The sequence below is a fragment of the Bos indicus genome, chromosome 19, assembly GCF_029378745.1.
Source record: "Bos indicus isolate NIAB-ARS_2022 breed Sahiwal x Tharparkar chromosome 19, NIAB-ARS_B.indTharparkar_mat_pri_1.0, whole genome shotgun sequence".
Lineage (NCBI taxonomy): Eukaryota > Metazoa > Chordata > Mammalia > Artiodactyla > Bovidae > Bos > Bos indicus.
In genome coordinates this window covers 52,140,802-52,157,780 of record NC_091778.1, presented here as the reverse complement: position 1 = coordinate 52,157,780, position 16,979 = coordinate 52,140,802, and the positions used below count along the sequence as shown (strand labels likewise).

Genomic DNA, 16,979 nt, shown 5'->3' with positions numbered 1-16,979 from the left:
CCTGGGCCCTGCAGGAAAGGCCAGCCCTCCAGGTGTGGCTGGGTCACCCCTTATAACTGCTACCAGGTGGGGATGGTCTGGCTACTGCAGCGGACAGGAGGGGATGTGGGCGCAGCGGGCTGCCGGCCTTGAGGGTCTCTGGTGACTGACAGCAAACATCCGAGTTTTCACCAGCTGCCTTTTGGTTGGAGGGTAGGTGGGCCCAGGCGGTACTCTGCCTCGAGGAAACCCTGTGCCTACCGACCGCAACCTGTCCAGGTGGTTGGGAGCTGCCTGCCTGCGCTGCCCTCGCCCCATGAAGTGGGTCACAGGGAACCGGGGAGGGCCTGCCCGGGCTCAGACTCGCTGAGGGGTTCGTTGTGTCCCGCCCCTCACCAGGTTTCTCTGCAAAGCGCGTCGGCCCGGGTTCGGGGCCGGTCTGCGCCCCCCGCCCGCCCTGCCGGCCGCGCTCGGCTGTCTCCGCGCCCGACGCTCGGCAGCGCTCGGCTGTCTCCGGCCGCTCGGCTCCGCGCTCGGCTCGGGTCCGCGGCCGCTGCGGCGCCGGGCATTTCTCCGCAGCTCGGCTCGCGGCCGCGCCCGCCCGGCCCGCGCCCATGCAGGCCATCAAGTGTGTGGTGGTCGGCGACGGGTGAGTGCGCGGCGCGGAGGCCGCTCGGCCGGGCTTGCCTGGCGGGGTTGGCCCAGGGGATCCTCCCGGGCAGGGCGCGCGGCTCCGGGGCGCGGTCAGGGCGGAGGAGGCGGCGCGCGCACGGGCCAGGGATCCCGGCTGGGGGTCCAGGCGCGGCGGCCCGGATGCGCCCCCGACCGGCCTGTGGGCGCCCAGGGACCGGGCAGGGGCGGGAGGACGTGGTGGGGCGGGGTCCCGGCTATTCGCCGGGCGCAGGCCTCCAGCCCAGGCCCACCTGATGCTGCCAGCTGCTCGCGGCCCCGCCCGGCCTCCGGGTGGGTGGGGCAAGGGCTCTCACCTGGGCTGAACCCTCAGTGGGTGCCACCCTCCCGGTACCTGTCTGGGGCGCTGAGGCGGCTTGCCGCAGCCCGCACCCACCACTCTGTCCCCAAAGCCCACCTGCCCTGGTGCCCCTCCTCTGTCCCTCGTTCACTGCGGATCTGCAGGGCAGGCACCCCTGTCCCCACCCTGGGACCGTGGGAGGGGGCCGCCCTTGCTGAGCGGCGTGCAGAGGTGGGCCTGGGAGCAACGTGGGCTCGCCCTCTCTCCACAGCGCCGTGGGGAAGACCTGCTTGCTGATCAGCTACACAACCAACGCCTTCCCCGGAGAGTACATCCCCACAGTGTGAGCAGGCGGGCGGGTCCAGAGGTGGGGAGCAGAGGGTGTGGGCGCCTGTGCGCGAAGCTCCTCTGGGCTTCGAGGTGGGGCCCAAGTGGCCCTAGTCTGGGTTCCTGGGGTGGAGCAAGGTGCTGACAGAGCTCCAGGTGTGTGCAGACTGAGAACCCAAACACTGACAGATCTCTCTGTTTCTGCAGTTTTGACAACTATTCTGCGAATGTGATGGTGGATGGGAAGCCGGTCAACCTGGGGCTGTGGGACACCGCCGGGCAGGAGGACTACGACCGCCTGCGGCCACTCTCCTACCCCCAAACTGTAGGGGACCACAGCGGGGCTTGCAGGGGCTGGGTGGCTTGGGTAGAGGCCCCGAGGGCCTGGTGCATGTGTGTGTTGGGGACTGAGGCGATTCAGAGCCTTTTGACCCTTCCCACATGGTCCTTCCTTTCCTTTCTCCCAAGGACGTCTTCCTGATCTGCTTCTCCCTGGTGAGCCCAGCCTCCTTTGAGAATGTTCGAGCCAAGGTAGGGCAGGGCAGGAAGCCGGGTTGGTCTTCCTGGGAGGGGTGGAGACTGCCCAGAGAACTTGTCCTTACAAGGCAGGGTCTCTTGCCTGAAGGCCTGACAGAGGCAAATTGTCCTTTGGAGGCAGAAGAGATGCCTATTCCACTTGGGGTAGGGCTGGTGAGTGCAGCTCTCAGAGAAAGGAGGGCCCTGACTGAGACGCCCAGATGAGCTTGGAAGCTTCTTGGCAGCATATTTTTGTTCTTGGTCATTGCTTTACCAGACCTAATGGTTGCCCTGTGAAGCAAGAAGGGCTAAGTGTGGGTCTAGGCACAAGGAAGGGGCCCTTGAGAGCTGTGGCCTGCTCTGGGCCAGGCTGAGGGCAAGGCCCCCAAGGGTTAGGGATCAGAGCCTCCATTCCCACAGTGGTACCCAGAGGTTCGGCACCATTGCCCGCACACGCCCATCCTCCTGGTGGGCACCAAGCTGGACCTTCGTGACGATAAGGACACCATCGAGCGACTGCGGGATAAGAAGCTAGCACCCATCACGTACCCCCAGGGCCTGGCCATGGCCCGAGAGATCGGTGAGTGGGCCTGTCCAGGCCTGCTGGTGCAGGGAGGAGAGGAGTGTGCTCTGGGAGCCACAGCATTAGCCTGTGCTCCACCCCCGCCTTCGATGACCTCTCCTCACTGCCCCCTTTCTTGGCCGATCCCAGGTTCTGTCAAGTACCTGGAGTGCTCAGCCCTGACCCAGCGGGGCCTGAAGACAGTGTTCGATGAGGCCATTCGGGCTGTGCTCTGCCCGCCCCCTGTGAAAAAGCCAGGGAAGAAGTGCACGGTCTTCTAGAGCCCCCACTTCCGGAAGAGCAGCCCCCTCCTGCCTGTATCTGTTGTGTTGAGATGTGTCCTTGAGTCCGCTGTGGGGGAGTGGTGGGGGTGGGGAAAGGGAAGAAGCATGGGGATGAGGCTGCTGCTCCAGGGGCGCTGCGGGGGCCATGGGGTCCTGTCTGCTCTGCCTCATCTTCGTGGGGACGCAGCTCCAGCCTCCCCTGGCCCCCACTGGAGGCCAGAAGGGAGCAGGGTCTCCCTCAGGCTGTAGGGGCGGGTCCGGGGCAGCCCCAGGATGGGCTTCCCAGATGGGAGACTTTGGGGGGGGTGGGTTCTGTCCTTGTGCCCCATGATGGGGCAGCCCCTTCTTATTTTATACAATAAACCTTCATCATCTCCTGTTCTCGACTCACTACCTGCCCTGCCCGGGTCTCTCCCTGCCTACTCCTCCACCCTGGGGGTCCTAGGCCCCCAACCCCTGCCAACCAAGGGTACAGAGCAGGTACGCTTGACACTCCCCGCCCCCCAGCCCAAGGCCAGTTGAGCCCTCTCAGTCTCCATAGGAGGGACCCAGATCAAAGTGGGAGTGAGTGTGCTTGGCCCCTTCTGGATAAAGCAAGCCCCTCCTGTGCTGACCTCAGGCCTCTGGGAGGGCACAGCACCCCTCAGCAGCTCCCAGGGGTGGCGTAGTACAGTCTGCAGTCAGGCCCTAGGGGGCCCTGTGGAGCCCAGGCCAAGGCCAGGGGTCACTCAACTGAGTGTTCACGAAGACACACCATCCAGAGGGAGGGCGTTGTGCAGCTGTGGAGGTGTGGAGAGGACAGGAGGGGTGGCAGACGGGTCAACAGTTTGGGTTTGCTGGGCAGACACGGTGGGAGGTGAGGGGCGGCCCGGCCTGTCACTAGGACTTCACCCCTGGGGCCTGCAAGGAACCACTCTGGGCAGATCTGTGACATGAAGCTAAGTGACACTCAGCTCCCCCGCAGTGGTGTGCAGAGGGTGGACAGCTGGATTTCAGGAATTCTGCTAGTGAGTTATTAAGTAACCACTGTTAAGAATTACATAAACTTGAAATCAGTTGTATTTTAAAATGAAATTAACAAATACTCAAAACCCATCACTTCCTAAACATTTTTGTACAGGTACTATTATCTGTGCTTTTGAGTGTAAGCCTTTTGTGTCTGTGTGGTGAGGACAGCATGGAAAAGTGGAGGACAGACATCTCTGTGCCAGCTCCACCTAAAGGACATCAAACAGGAGGGAATATGTCACCATGGAAGTTGGCAAATTCTACAGCTGGATCTTGCGATGGACTGTGCCCTGTACATGGTGAAGGACTCACAATGCTGAGGGGAATATTCTCTCAGTAACTGAAAACCACCACCTGATTCGGCAAAGAAGTCATTCAACCGTGAACAAAGCAGTGAAGCTCCAGCACGCAGCCTGCTCAGGGCTCACTTTTGTTTTCTGCGCTGACTTAAGGAATACCAATGAACATTCACGTTAAAAACACCACCGCTTCCACCCTAGAGGCCTCCGGACAGGGCCGAAGGCCATCCTTGGTCAAATTCACTACCCTCCTTAGAAGCTGGCCTTCTGGAAGGTCCTACATGTCTGCCAGGGACTTAGCCAGGCCCGAAAATCTCTGGCAGGAGAGCCAGGCTGCCACTGGCCCAGGATGAGAGCTGAAAAGGTGTCTCTACCTGGGACTCGTCCCCATGCCCAGCTCTGAGCTTTGCATCTTCCGGCCACATGACTGCAGCCTAAGTGTGAGTGTGCAGGCTGGACAGAACAATCATGTTTCCTGAAGAGATGGGGAAGGGGGATGGGGGTAAAGGTGGGTTCAGCATGGAACAGGGGTGTGTGGGGATGGAGGGGGGGCTTAGGCAGCCAGGAAGCCCCCATCCACTGGCACAGTGGAGCCTGTGGTCATGCTGCTGCGGTCACTGAGCAGGAAGAGGATGGTGTCCACCACGTTCTCCACCTCTGCGGGCAAGGTGCGGTTCAGGACGTGCACGAAAGGAGCTGCCCTTCGTCCCTTCCTCCCACCCCTCACCTGAGCAGGCCACTGGCGTGACTCCCAGCCGGGCTCCCGGCCAACTCACCGGCAAACCTGCCAAGGGGGATGCGGTCCAGCATGGCCTTGGCCTTCTGAGGGTCACTCCAGGCGGCCTGGCCCATGGGTGTCATCACCACCGTGGGGTTGACTGCATTCACACGGATCTGCACTGGCACAGGCAGGGGGTCAACTCGGTGGGCTGAGGCTCTCTGAGCACAGGGACTGGGCGATGGGAGGCGTCCCACTGGGGCTCACCTTGTGTGGCCCGAGCTCCACAGCCATCACTTTGGTCAGTGTGTCCAAGGCACCCTTAGTGGAGCCTGTGAGGAGGGACGGCACGTGTGGAGCCTGAGCTGCCTGCTCAGATGGGGGGTTGCGGGGGGTGGGAGTGGGGGCAGGGCACAGCCCGGGCTCACTCACAGTAGACACTGTGGTTAGTCAGTCCCCGTTGGGAGGCCTGGCTAGAAACATTCACGATGACCCCTGGGGCTCCCCGAGCTATCAGGCCTCGGGCCACAATCTGAAATGGCAGAAGAAGGATGAGGCAGGGCTGGCATCACCCAGCAACCCCCACTCCTGCCCTGAAGCCAGCGCACCTGTGACACCTGGATGACCGCCCGAAGGTTCACATTGAAAGACCTGGAGGCACATGGACAGACCCTGGTCAGGGACTGAGGCCCTGCAGCAGGAGACAGCCCTTCCCCAGGAGTGCTCCTCCACCCCACCCCACCCCACCCTACCCCACCCCCGGCTTACATGTCATATGCCTCCTTGGTGACCTCCAGGAAGGGCTGTAGAAACGCCACAGCTGCATTGTTCACCAGCAGGTCCACAGGGCCAACACCTCCCAGCGCCTGCTCCGTGGCCTCCCAGTCAGCTAGGTCCACGCACACGGTCTCTACCCCGGGGCACTGTGTGTATTATGTGGTAAGGGGGCACATCGACCAGAGACTCCATGCCCCGGAGAGGCTACAGCTGGGCCTCTCCCATTCAAGGGAGAGGGACTGTGTTTTCGTGACCTTTCAGTCTCCCAGGGGTAGGGGCTTAGGGGTCTCAGGGGAACCAGTCGCCTTCTTGGGGCTCCCAGGGTGCTGTCGGGAGACAGTTAACTTGGCCTTTGGGCAACTCAACTCGGGGCTTCAGGATCAGGGATCTAGCCCCGCCTCCAGCCAGTCTACTTCCTCCCAGCACCAGAGCGCCTCTGGCCCAGCAAAGCAGCCATTTCTGCCTCCTCCTAAGTCCAGGGGGAGTCGCCGTTCTTCCGCGCGTCCGGCGAGGGGCGGGGGTGCTAAGAGTCCTTGGTGAGCCCCAGCGCCCAGCTCCCGTGTGTCCCTGATGGGCCGCCCTCAGCTCCCCCCTGCTGCCTTCTGGGCTGGGACAGGGCGGCGCCTACCTCGCGGACCAGGCTGTCCAGGTCGGCCTGGGTCCGGCTCACGGCCACCACTCGGGCGCCAGCCGCGTGTAGCGCCTTGACAATACTGCGACCGATGCCTGCGAGGAGCGCGGATGAGTGAGGGTACCCATCCCCGGCCACCTTTGCCCGCCCCCGACCACCTCCCCAGGCCCACCTTTGCCCGCCCCCGTGACGAGCGCCCGGCGCCCCGCGAGTCTCAAATCCATGATGTTCCGGCAGCCACACTGCGAATCTTGAGCTGCGCTTCTGGGTTCAGAAGGGCGCGGGGCGGGGCCGGGAGAGGGGCGGGGCGCGACGAGCCAATCGCAGGTTGGTGTCCTGCCGCGGGCGGGGATATTCAAATAGTGGTCTCCCCGCGGGGGCGATTGGCCGAAAGGAGTGGGCGCGGCCTAGGAGAGACACACGGGGTCCTCGCCTGACCGTGAGGCTGCTGCTGCTGCTAAGTCACTTCAGTCGTGTCCGACTCTGTGTGACCCCATAGACGGCAACCACCACGCTCCCCCGTCCCTGGGATTCTCCAGGCAAGAACACTGGAGTGGGTTGCCATTTCCTTCTCCAATGCATGAAAGTGAAACGTGAAAGTCAAGTCGCTCAGTCGTATCTGACTCTTCGCGACCCCATGGACTGCAGCCTACCAGGCTCCTCCATCCATGGGATTTTCCAGGCAAAGTACTGGAGTGGGGTGCCATTGCCTTCTCTGTGAGGCAGAGTTTTGCCTTCTCTGTGGTCCTTCAACCCGGCGGGAAATAATGTTAGCGGGCCCCGGCAGCCTTTTCCCCCTGCCAAGTAGGTTATTACAAAATCAATAAAACCAAATATGGTAATTTTTACCGGAAAGAAGGTGAAAGAGAACGCAGTGCTAACCCTTTTTTGTTTCTGAGAAGAAAGGTTTGGCTAAAAGGATCACATGCTCCCCTCCCCCAGACCTGGGAGTAGCTCAGGCAAGCTCACTTGTATTGCTTAGAGCGAAAGGTTTGGACAAGCCTATAAGACATGACTGAGCGACTTCACTTTCACTTTTCACTTTCATGCATTGGAGAAGGGAATGGCAACCCACTCCAGTGTTCTTTCCTGGAGAATCCCAGGGACAGGGGAGCCTGGTGGGCTGCGGTCCATGGGGTCGCACAGAGTCGGATACGACTGAATCGACTTAGCAGCAGCAGCACCAGTAGCATAAGCCTGAAGAAGAACTGATGCGAAGAACTGACTCCTTGGAAAAGACCCTGATGCTGGGAAAGACCGAAGGCAGGAGGAGAAGTGGACGACAGAGGATGAGATGGTTGGATGGCATCACCGACTCGATGGACATGAACTTGAGCAAGCTCCGGTATATGGTGCTGGTCAGGGAAGCCTGGTGTGCTGTAGTCCATGGGGTCACAAAAAGTCGGACACAATTGAGCTGAACTGAATTGGCTCCCAGAGGATCAGGGGACAAAGAAAGGATTTGGACACCATTCTGGGTCCAAATTGAGACTTAAATTGAAGAAAATTGGGAAAACCACTAGACAATTCAGGTATTACCTAAATTAAATCCCTTAGGCTTATACAGTGGAAGTAACAAACAGATTCAAGGGATTGTGTCTGATAGACAGAGTGCCTGAAGAACTATGGTTAGAGGTTCTTGACATTGTACAGGAGGCAGGGATCAAGACCATCCCCAAGAAAAAGAAATGCAAAAAGGCAAAATGGTTATCTGAAGAGGCCTTTCAAATAGCTGTGAGAAGAAGAGAAGCGAAAGACAAGAAAAGGAAAGACATACCTATGTGAATCCACAGTTTCAAAGAATAGCAAGGAGAGATAAGAAAGCCTTCCTCAGTGATCAGTGCAAAGAAATAGAGAAAAACAATAGAATGGGAAAGACTAGAGATCTACCAAGGGAATATTTCATGCAAAGATGGGCACAATAAAGGACAGAAGTGGTATGGACCTAACAGAAGCAGAAGATACTAAGAAAAGCTGGCAAGAATACACAGAAGAACTATACAAAAAAGATCTTCATGACCCAGATAATCATGATGGTGTGATTGAAGGAGGAAACAGACAGAACAGGCTCCATCTGGAAAGCAGGACTCCATCTTGGGCCCAACAGTGGACTTTGAGCTATATGCCTAGTATCTATGGAAATGACATGCCAGCTGGAAAACCAGGCCCCCGGAAGGAAGAGCCCTAGGGCTCGTACCTAGACTCTCCATCACCTAAAAGAATACCCTAATTATCTGTGTAGATAGAATCATACATTCTATTATGCTTATTGGGGTATGACCACAGGCCTATTGATAATTGTCCACTGTTAACTACCTAGGCCTAAGGCATATGAATCATGGGTCAACTTTGACTGTATCTTTCTTTTCATTTGTTCAGACTAGTTTCAGGGAATTTGGGGAGGTGGGTTTGGGCACATACACTTAGGGTATATACAGTTTTCAGAAAAACTGGTCAGGGTCCTTGGCTAAGAGGAGACTCTTCCTTGGGCCCGAAGGTGTAATAACCTGCACTCCACTATCTGCATTGTCCTTCTGAGGGAGTTTGTTTCCTGGAATGCGTGGCTATATTTGGTGCATTGGCCGGGAAACTCCTCACTTTGAGGAGACAGGTCCCCTTTGGGACTACTCTGAGGGCTTGCGGCTTGAATCTTCTAGAGGGGGGAAGGTGCCTTGCCCTTCTGGAAGGATTCTGCTCCTCAACACCCGGACCTTTCATGTTAGCAGGTAGTGGACGGCAGCAGGGGAACTGAGCGCTCAGGTGAGGAGGAACCCACCCGGGAAGGTGGAAGAGGGGGCTTGATCACCCCCCTGGGAGGGACTAGAAGGGGCACAGACCCACAGGAGCCTGGAATAGGCAGGTGGGAGCGATTGCTTGGTATGCAGGTTGACAAGCGTGTTAGGGCTTAGGAAGGAAATTTGTGAATGTCATTTAGGAGGTAGTGTCGATGCTGTCTTGGGGAAAATTATTACCAAGCTATCTCCAGGAGATTGTTAGGAGAAAAACTTGGTCTTTGTGTGCTTGTATTCTGCCCTCCCCAAGGAGGCGTCCCATCTGCTGTGAAATTCTTGACCCCTCGGAATTATCAGGCTAGAAGGAGGGGGACACATAAGTGAGTATGAATTGGCTGTTCCGGAGACAGCATGGGATGTGGGATATTTAACCCATCTGTGTTTTCATCTTCTCCTGATCAAGCCCACCAAGGCAGAATGGACTTAAAAGTTAAGGGAGAAACAGTTTTGGACCACGTGGTATTCTGGTTTGGCAGTGCTGACTGGCAGGTGAAGACACTCTGATCCCCCTTCTCCCTCTGAGATCTGGCAGGTAAGGCTCCTCTCACCCCAATTAGGAAACCCCAATGGCAATTTAAGTGTTTCATTGAGTGGAAATATCAGAAGTACGTATGGTGCCAAGAACTTCATAGACAGAACAAAAAGGAAAAGTAGAAGACAGTCTGAGAAGGTAAGCAAGATGGGAAGAAATGATTCTAAGGCAGCTGTATTGGACTGCAGGATTAAAAATTTAAAGAAGGGATTTGGAGGAGACTATGGGGTGAAGATGAAGCCTAACCACCTCCACATACTCTGTGAGGTCGAATGGCCCCCTATGGGAGTAGGGTGGCCACCAGAGAACACCATGAACTCAAAAATAGTGGAAGCAGTCTATACAGTAGTCACAGGAGAGCCATATTGATATATGGATATCAATATCCATATATTGACTCATGGCTAGGGTTAGCTCAAGACCCTCCTACTTGGACAAGGTTCTGTACCCTTGTAGGGAAGGGAAGGGAAAATATTAATGGCACAAAAATTGACTGATGATAAAAAAAAAAAAAAGAAGAAGTTCTACAGGATTTGGACCGGGATGACCTGACCCCTCCCCCACACTGGAGAATGACGAGCCCACCGCCCAGTGCTCCACCAGGACCAGAGGCTGCCTTAATGCCCGATCCAGGGCCAGGTGAGGGTCCTGCAGCAGCCGCTGCTCCTCCGCCAGCTCTCCTGGAGATCGTAGAGCTGCCATTTCAGCAGGCTCCGATCCCAGCGATGGAGACCTCTGGTCAGTGCCCCCAGAATTCCACCTCAGGTGGACCTCCTAGATGGTATCCACCTCTCCCGGTGTGCACTGATGGGAAGGAGGAAGAAAACACAGCAATTAGTCAGAGGCTGCGCTCCGCCAAAGAGCAGGGGGAAAGAAGCCCACTACAGATGCCCCTCAGAGAGCTACAATAGCCTCTGGTTCAGGACACATGTGGGCACTACCATCCACCCCCTGTAGCTTATTATTACCAGCCATTTTCCTCCAGGGATGTATTAAACTGGCAGAGACACACTCCACTGTACTCGGAGGAGCCACAAGTCATAATTAGGCTAACGGAGACTAGTTTTCGAACCCACCGCCCTACATGGGAAGACATAATCCAACTACTAGTCTCCCTTTTCAGCACTGAGGAAAGACACAGGATCCTAACTGAGGCCAAAAATGGTTAAGAAAAATGGCACCTGAGGGTACTGCAAACGCGCAGCAGTGGGCAGAACTAGCCACCCCCAGTGAGAGGCCCAGCTAGGACTGTACCACAGAGGAAGGGGGGCCACCTGGAGAGATGTCGGGTGACTATTTTACAAGGCCTCACAAGGGGGGCCCGAAAAGCTATGAGTATCATAAAACCCTCCAAAGTGATTCAAAGGGAAAGCGAATCACCCTCTGAGTTCTATGAAAGACTACGCGAGGCCTATAGAGTTTATACGCCAATAGATCCGGAGCCCACTGGGTCTCAGATGGTGATAAATGCAGCCTTTGTGCCTCAAGCCTACCCCAAAAATGTCAGATGTAGGGCACCAAGTGACTCATGAATTTTTATACATCTCTGAATGTGCCTTTGTTGGGAAGAGACTTGCTGTCTAAATTGGGGGCACAAGTGACCTTTCCCCCCATGAAAGACACACTCTTTGAGTGGGCTCAACCACCTATTTACTCTCCCTCTCGGTAACCCCTCAAGATGAATGGAGGTTGCTCAATCTCCCTGAAGGGAAACTGGATGGGCTACACAGTTGAGAGAGAGAGAGAGTTAACTCAACAGTTCCCTGAGGTCTGGGCAGAAGACAACCCCTCCGCCCCGGGCTTGCAAAACAAGTCCCATTGGTAATAGAACTCAAACCCTATACAATTACATCAGCACTCACTGGCCTTGGGCCTGCCAGACCTTGCTAAGCCATTTACTCTTCATGTGACTGAAAAGGACAAGGTGTCTATGGGAGTGCTGTCCCAGACTATGGGGACATGGGACAGACCAGTGACTTATCTCTAATCAGCTGGACAATGTTGCCACTGGGTGGCTGCGATGCTTATGGACAGTTGCTGTTGTTGTCTTACTGGTCTGGGAGACAACCAAGCTGACTTTGGGCCAAGATTTGATCGTAAAGTCCTGCATGAGGTCAGCACTCTCCTCTGAGGGGGCCCCCATAAATACCTGTCGACATCCTGGATTACTCGATACCAGTAATTGAGTAATTACTCAGTTACTCAATACTGTTATGTGAGAACCCCCATGTTACTACTGAGGCTTGTCAGGCCCTGAATCTAGCCACTCTCCTTCCTGTAGGAGAAGGTGGGCCCTCACATGATTACGAGGAAATCCTAGAAGTTTATGCCAGATCTGTCTTGAGAGACCGGCCAATCCAAGACCCATAATTGGTCCTGTACACCAAAGGCACTAGCCTGGTGAAACAAGAACAATGACTGTCGGGATATGCAGTAGTCATGGAAGAAACCATCGTTGAGGCTGGCTCTCTGCCATCACACTGGTCCGCTCAATGGCCGAACTATATGCTCTAATCCGGGCCCTCCAGCTGTCAAAAGGTAAGAAGACAAACATTTACACAGACTCCAGGCATGCTTTTGCCACACTACAGGGCTCTGTATAAGGAGAGAGGCCTTTTGACAGCTAGTGAAAAAGATATTAAAAATAAGGAAGAAATTCTGACCCTATTAGATGCTGCCTGGGAACCAGAAAGGTGGTTGCAGTCATACACTGCCAAGGACGTCAAAAAGAGGATACCCCCCAGGCTCGGGGAAACAGACTGACAGATAAAACCCCTAAACAAACAGTTGAGGGCTTGGGGGTGAAAAGTGAAGCCCCTATTAAAGCTCTTGTATTGGCGGAGCTGCCTGACCTAACACTGGACTCTCCAAAATACAGTGAAGCCCAAAACCAACTAGCCAAAGCGGAAAGGGCCATCTAGACTGAAAAGGGATGGTGGGCATTGCCAAGTGGCAAATTATTGGTACCAGAGGAACTGGCACCCACTCTGGTAAGCCAACCACACCAAGCGACTCACCTAGGCCATGATAAACTGGAAGAGCTAATTCAAAAATATTTCTTGGTTCCCCGCCTCTCTTCTCTATGCAGGACAGAATCTCAGAACTGCACTGCCTGCTCACAGGTCAATGCTGCCTATCAGCACAGACGGAAACCTCTGGGATTCAGCTAAAAGGCAGGCTTCCTTTGAACACCTGGAAGTGGACTTCACTGAAATGAAACCTCACCAACACTACCTGCTGGTCATGGTATGTACATTCTCAGGATGGGTAGAAGCTTTTCCTACCGGGACTGAAAGAGCATCAGAAGTAGTCCAGTGCCTGCTCAGGCAGATAGGAGATAGTTCGTAGATTTGGATTTCCTACCAGCATTGGATCAGACAATGGCCTGCCTTTCGTAGCTGATTTAGTACAACAAATAAGCAAAACTTTAAACATCAAATGGAAACTACACACTGCATATAGGCCCCAGAGTTCTGGGATGCTGGAATGAATTAACTGGACACTTAAAGAGACACTGTCCAAAATGGATCATAGAGACTGACTGCTCCTGGGTGGACTTGCTTCCAATGGCTCCACTAAGACCCAGGATGACCTCACGGTCCCATGGCTCTTCTCCATATGAAACTGTGTATGGGAGACCCCCTCCCATAATAAAACAGCTGTCAACAAATTTGCCTCAGGTAAGGGGAGATGAGATTTCACAGCAGATGGAACAACTGGGTAAGGTAATAAATCAGGTAACTAAGTTTGTACAAGGAAGGGTGCCATTCCCCTTCGGGGAACAGATTCACGAATTTGTGCCCGGGGGTCAGGTGTGGTCAAGGACTGGAAACACGACTCCTTGGCCCCACATTGGAAGGGTCCATATACTGTTGCTCTAAGCAGCCCTACTGCAGTTAAAGTTGCAGGTGTCACTCCCAGGATCCACCACACGAGGGTGAAGAGAGCGTACCACGCAGACCCGGAGGACACCAAGTGGACTACACAAAAGGACCCCACTGAGCCCCGTGAAACCAAGAGCATCTTAAAGAAGAAACAGAGGTGAAGCTCTACAATCAACTGCTGCTACAAGGACTTGCTGGTATCATCTTGAGACTAACCAGAGTTTCAGTACAAAGAGGGACCTGTGCTATAATTAAAGTTGAATGTTGTGTATACATTCCTGATTTATCTGGTTATGTATCAGCTGCTTTAGATGACATGAAAAACCAGGTAAAAGCAATGTCAAATGAAAACATTCCTTTCTGGACTTCGGTCCTATCTTGGGTGAAGGGGGATTGGTGGAAAACTATATTTACCATTGTTATAGTTGCCTTGATAATTCTGCTTTGTGGACCCTGCATTTTACAATGTATTATGAACTTTGTAACCCAAAGGTTGGTGTCGTTCTCCCAAATTGGTGGTCAGAGAGCCAGGGTCCAATATATCCCTATGAATGATGCTCATACTATGAATTAAGAGCATCAAGAGTGGGGAATGAAGGAGGAAACCGACAGAGCAGGCTCCATCTGGAAAGCAGGACTCCATCCTGGGCCGGACTGTGGACTTTGAGTTACATGCCTAGTATCTACGGAAACGACATACCAACTGGAAAACCAGGCCCCTGGAAGGAAGAGCCCCAGGTCTCGTACCTAGACTCTCCGTCATCTAAAAGAATACCCTAATTATCTGTGTAACCGAATAGAATCATAATTCTATTATGCTTATTGGGGTATGAGCACAAGCCTATTAATTGTCCACTGAGATCCAACCAGTCCATCCTAAAGGAGATGAGTCCTGGGTGTTCATTGGAAGGACTGATGTTGAAGCTGAAACTCCAGCTGAAGCTCAAACTCCAACTTTGGCCACCTGACTGAAAGAGCTGACTCATTGGAAAAGACCCTGATGCTGGGAAAGATTGAGGGCAGGAGGAGAAGGGGACGACAGAGGATAAGATGGTTGGATGGCATCACAGGCTCGATGGACATGGGTTTGGGTGGACTCCAGGAGTTGGTGATGGACAGGGAGGCCTGGTGTGCTGCAGTTCATGGGGTCGCAAAGAGTCGGACACGACTGAGTGACTGAACTGAACTACCTAAGGCATATGAATCACAGATTAACGTTGATTGTATCTTTCTTTTCCTTTGTTCAGACTAGTTTCAGGGAATTTGGGGAGGTAGGTTTGGGCATGTACATTAGGGTATATAAGGTTTTCACAAAAACTGGTTGGGGTCCTTGGCTAGAGGAGACTCTGCCTTGGGCCCGCCGGTGTAATAACCTGCGCTGCACTATCTGCACCGTCCTTCTGAGTGAGTTTGTTTCCCAGAACGCGTGGCTACAACATGATCACTCACCTAGAGCCAGACATCCTGGAATGCAAAGTCAAGTGGGCCTTAGGAAGCATCACGACGAACAAAGCTAGTGGAGGTGATGGAATTCCAGTTGAGCTATTTCAAATCCTAAAAGACGATGCTGCGAAAGTGCTGCACTCAATATGCCAGCAAATTTGGAAAACTCAGCAGTGGCCACAGGACTGGAGAAGGTCAGTTTTCATTCCAGTCCCAAAGAAAGCCAATGTCAAAGAATGCTCAAACTAGGCACAATTCCACCCATCTCACATGCTGGTAAAGTAATGATTAAAATTCTCTAAGCCAGGCTTCAAGAGTCATGAACTGTGAACTTCTGGATGTTCAGGCTGGATTTAGAAAAGGCAGAGGAACCAGAGATCAAATTGCCAACATCTGTTGGATCACCAAAAACACAAGAAAGTTCCAGAAAAACATCTATTTCTGCTTTACTGACGATGCCAAAGACTTTGACTGTGTGGATCACCACAAACTGTGGCAAATTCTGAAAGAGATGGGAATACCAGACCACCTGACCTGCCTCTTGAGAAATCTGTATGCAGGTCAGGAAGCAACAGTTAGAACTGGACGTGAAACAACACACTGGTTCCAAATTGGGAAAGGAGTACGTCAAGGCTGTATATTGTCTTCCTGCTTGTTTAACTTATATGCAGAGTACATCATGAGAAATGCTGGGTTGCATGAACCACAAGCTGGAATCAAGATTGCTGGAAGAAATATCAATAACCTCAGATATGCAGATGACACCACCCTTATGGCAGAAAGGGAAAAAGAACTAAACTCTTGGTGAAAGTGAAAGTGGAGAGTGAAAAAGTTGGCTTCAAACTCAATATTCAGAAAACGAAGATCATGGCATCTGGTCCCAGCCCTTCATGGCAAATAGATGGGGAAACAATGGAAACCTTGACAGACTATTGTTTTGGGCTCCAAAATCACTGCAGATGGTGACTGCAGCCATGAAATTAAAAATGTTTTCTCCTTGGAAGAAAGTTATGACCGCATATTAAAAGGCAGCATATTAAAAGGCAGAGACATTACTTTGCTAACAAAGATCCATCTAGTCAAAGCTATGGTTTTACCAGTAGTCATATATAGATGTGAGAGTTGGACTATAAAGAAAGCTGAGCGCCGAAGAATTGATGCTTTTGAACTGTGGTGTTGGAGAAGACTCGTGAGAGTCCCTTGAACTGCAAGGAGATCCAACCAGTTGATCTTAAAGGAAATCAGTCCTGAATATTCATTGGAAGGACTGATGCTGAAGCTGAAACTCCAGTGCTTTGGGCACCTGATTGGAAGAACTGACTTATTTGAAAAGACCCTGATGCTGGGAAAGATTGAAGGTGGGAGGAGAAGGGAGAACAGACGATGAGATGGCTGGATGGCATCACTAACTCAATGGACAGGAGTTTGAGTAAACTCTGGGAGTTGGTGATGGACAGGGAGGCCTGGCATGCTGCAGTCCTTGGGGTCACAAAGAGTTGAACACGACAGAGCCACGAATCACAGCACATTGGAGGACCCAGTGGGTGGGAGCGACGGAACGCTTCTCCTGACACCCACACATTGGGTGTGGATGTGGAGGAAGGTGGTCTGGTTAGGGGATGGGCCGGTGGAGCAGGTGTGGGAGTGCAGGCTGGTCCAGCGAAGCCAAGGTGTGGCCCTGCCCTCTCCTCTTTCCTGGCTGCCCCCAGGCTCTGTCAAATACCTGGAGTGCTCAGCCCTGACCCAGCGGGGCCTGAAGACAGTGTTCGACGAGGCCATTCGGGCTGTGCTCTGCCCGCCCCCTGTGAAAAAGCCAGGGAAGAAGTGCACGGTCTTCTAGAGCCCCCACTTCCGGAAGAGCAGCCCCCTCCTGCCTGTATCTGTTGTGTTGAGATGTGTCCTTGAGTCCGCTGTGGGGGAGTGGTAGGGGTGGGGAAGGGGAAGAAGCTTGGGGATGAGGCTGCTGCTCCAGGGGCGCTGCGGGGGCCATGGGGTCCTGTCTGCTCTGCCTCATCTTCATGGGGACGCAGCTCCAGCCTCCCCTGGCCCCCACTGGAGGCCAGAAGGGAGCAGTGTCTCCCTCAGGCTGCAGGGGCGGGTCCGGGGCAGCCCCAGGATGGGCTTCCCAGATGGGAGACTTTGGGGGGGGTGGGTTCTGTCCTTGTGCCCCATGATAGGGCAGCCCCTTCTTATTTTATACAATAAACCTTCATCATCTCCTGTTCTCGACTCACTACCTGCCCTGCCCGGGTCTCTC

At 54.0% G+C, this 16,979-nt stretch overlaps 2 protein-coding genes and 1 long non-coding RNA gene across 5 annotated transcripts; 2 read left to right on the top strand and 1 right to left on the bottom strand.

Annotated features, from left to right (window-relative positions):
* Positions 1-157: 157 nt before the first annotated feature.
* RAC3 (Rac family small GTPase 3) lies at positions 158-16,660 on the top strand. 2 transcript variants are annotated; one of them, XM_070773883.1, is made up of 6 exons: positions 158-628; positions 1,221-1,292; positions 1,484-1,601; positions 1,745-1,807; positions 2,213-2,376; positions 16,432-16,660. In XM_070773883.1, the coding sequence occupies exons 1-6, from the start codon at positions 594-596 to the stop codon at positions 16,625-16,627; spliced, it is 648 nt and encodes a 215-aa protein (XP_070629984.1). In that variant the 5' UTR covers positions 158-593; the 3' UTR covers positions 16,628-16,660. The 2 variants fall into 2 exon arrangements, with proteins under 2 accessions (XP_070629984.1, XP_070629983.1); XM_070773882.1 differs by lacking the exon at positions 16,432-16,660 and adding an exon at positions 2,505-3,017 and having other exon boundaries at positions 2,213-2,372.
* Positions 3,680-6,378, bottom strand: LOC109574376 (L-xylulose reductase). The gene is made up of 8 exons (XM_019982373.2): positions 6,244-6,378; positions 6,069-6,166; positions 5,432-5,586; positions 5,272-5,314; positions 5,096-5,195; positions 4,931-4,995; positions 4,722-4,839; positions 3,680-4,602 (listed from the first exon to the last, which is right to left on the bottom strand). The coding sequence occupies exons 1-8, from the start codon at positions 6,293-6,295 to the stop codon at positions 4,499-4,501; spliced, it is 735 nt and encodes a 244-aa protein (XP_019837932.1). The 5' UTR covers positions 6,296-6,378; the 3' UTR covers positions 3,680-4,498.
* On the top strand, positions 6,414-13,550 carry LOC139177609 (uncharacterized). Of its 2 annotated transcripts, XR_011562125.1 has the most exons (3): positions 6,654-10,034; positions 11,677-11,933; positions 12,484-13,550. It is a non-coding gene; the product is annotated as an uncharacterized lncRNA (long non-coding RNA). The 2 variants fall into 2 exon arrangements; XR_011562124.1 differs by having other exon boundaries at positions 6,414-11,933.
* Positions 16,661-16,979: the final 319 nt, after the last annotated feature.

Coding starts and splice junctions, on each gene's coding strand:
- RAC3 (XM_070773883.1), top strand. CDS start 594: ATGCAGGCCATCAAGTGTGTGGTGGTCGGCGACGG. Junction 1,293..1,483: donor GGAGAGTACATCCCCACAGT/GTGAGCAGGCGG, acceptor CTGTTTCTGCAG/TTTTGACAACTATTCTGCGA. Junction 1,602..1,744: donor CACTCTCCTACCCCCAAACT/GTAGGGGACCAC, acceptor CTTTCTCCCAAG/GACGTCTTCCTGATCTGCTT.
- LOC109574376 (XM_019982373.2), bottom strand. CDS start 6,295: ATGGATTTGAGACTCGCGGGGCGCCGGGCGCTCGTCACGGGGGCGGGC. Junction 5,587..6,068: donor TGGACAGCCTGGTCCGCGAG/GTAGGCGCCGCC, acceptor TAATACACACAG/TGCCCCGGGGTAGAGACCGT. Junction 4,840..4,930: donor TGGAGCTCGGGCCACACAAG/GTGAGCCCCAGT, acceptor GTGCCAGTGCAG/ATCCGTGTGAATGCAGTCAA.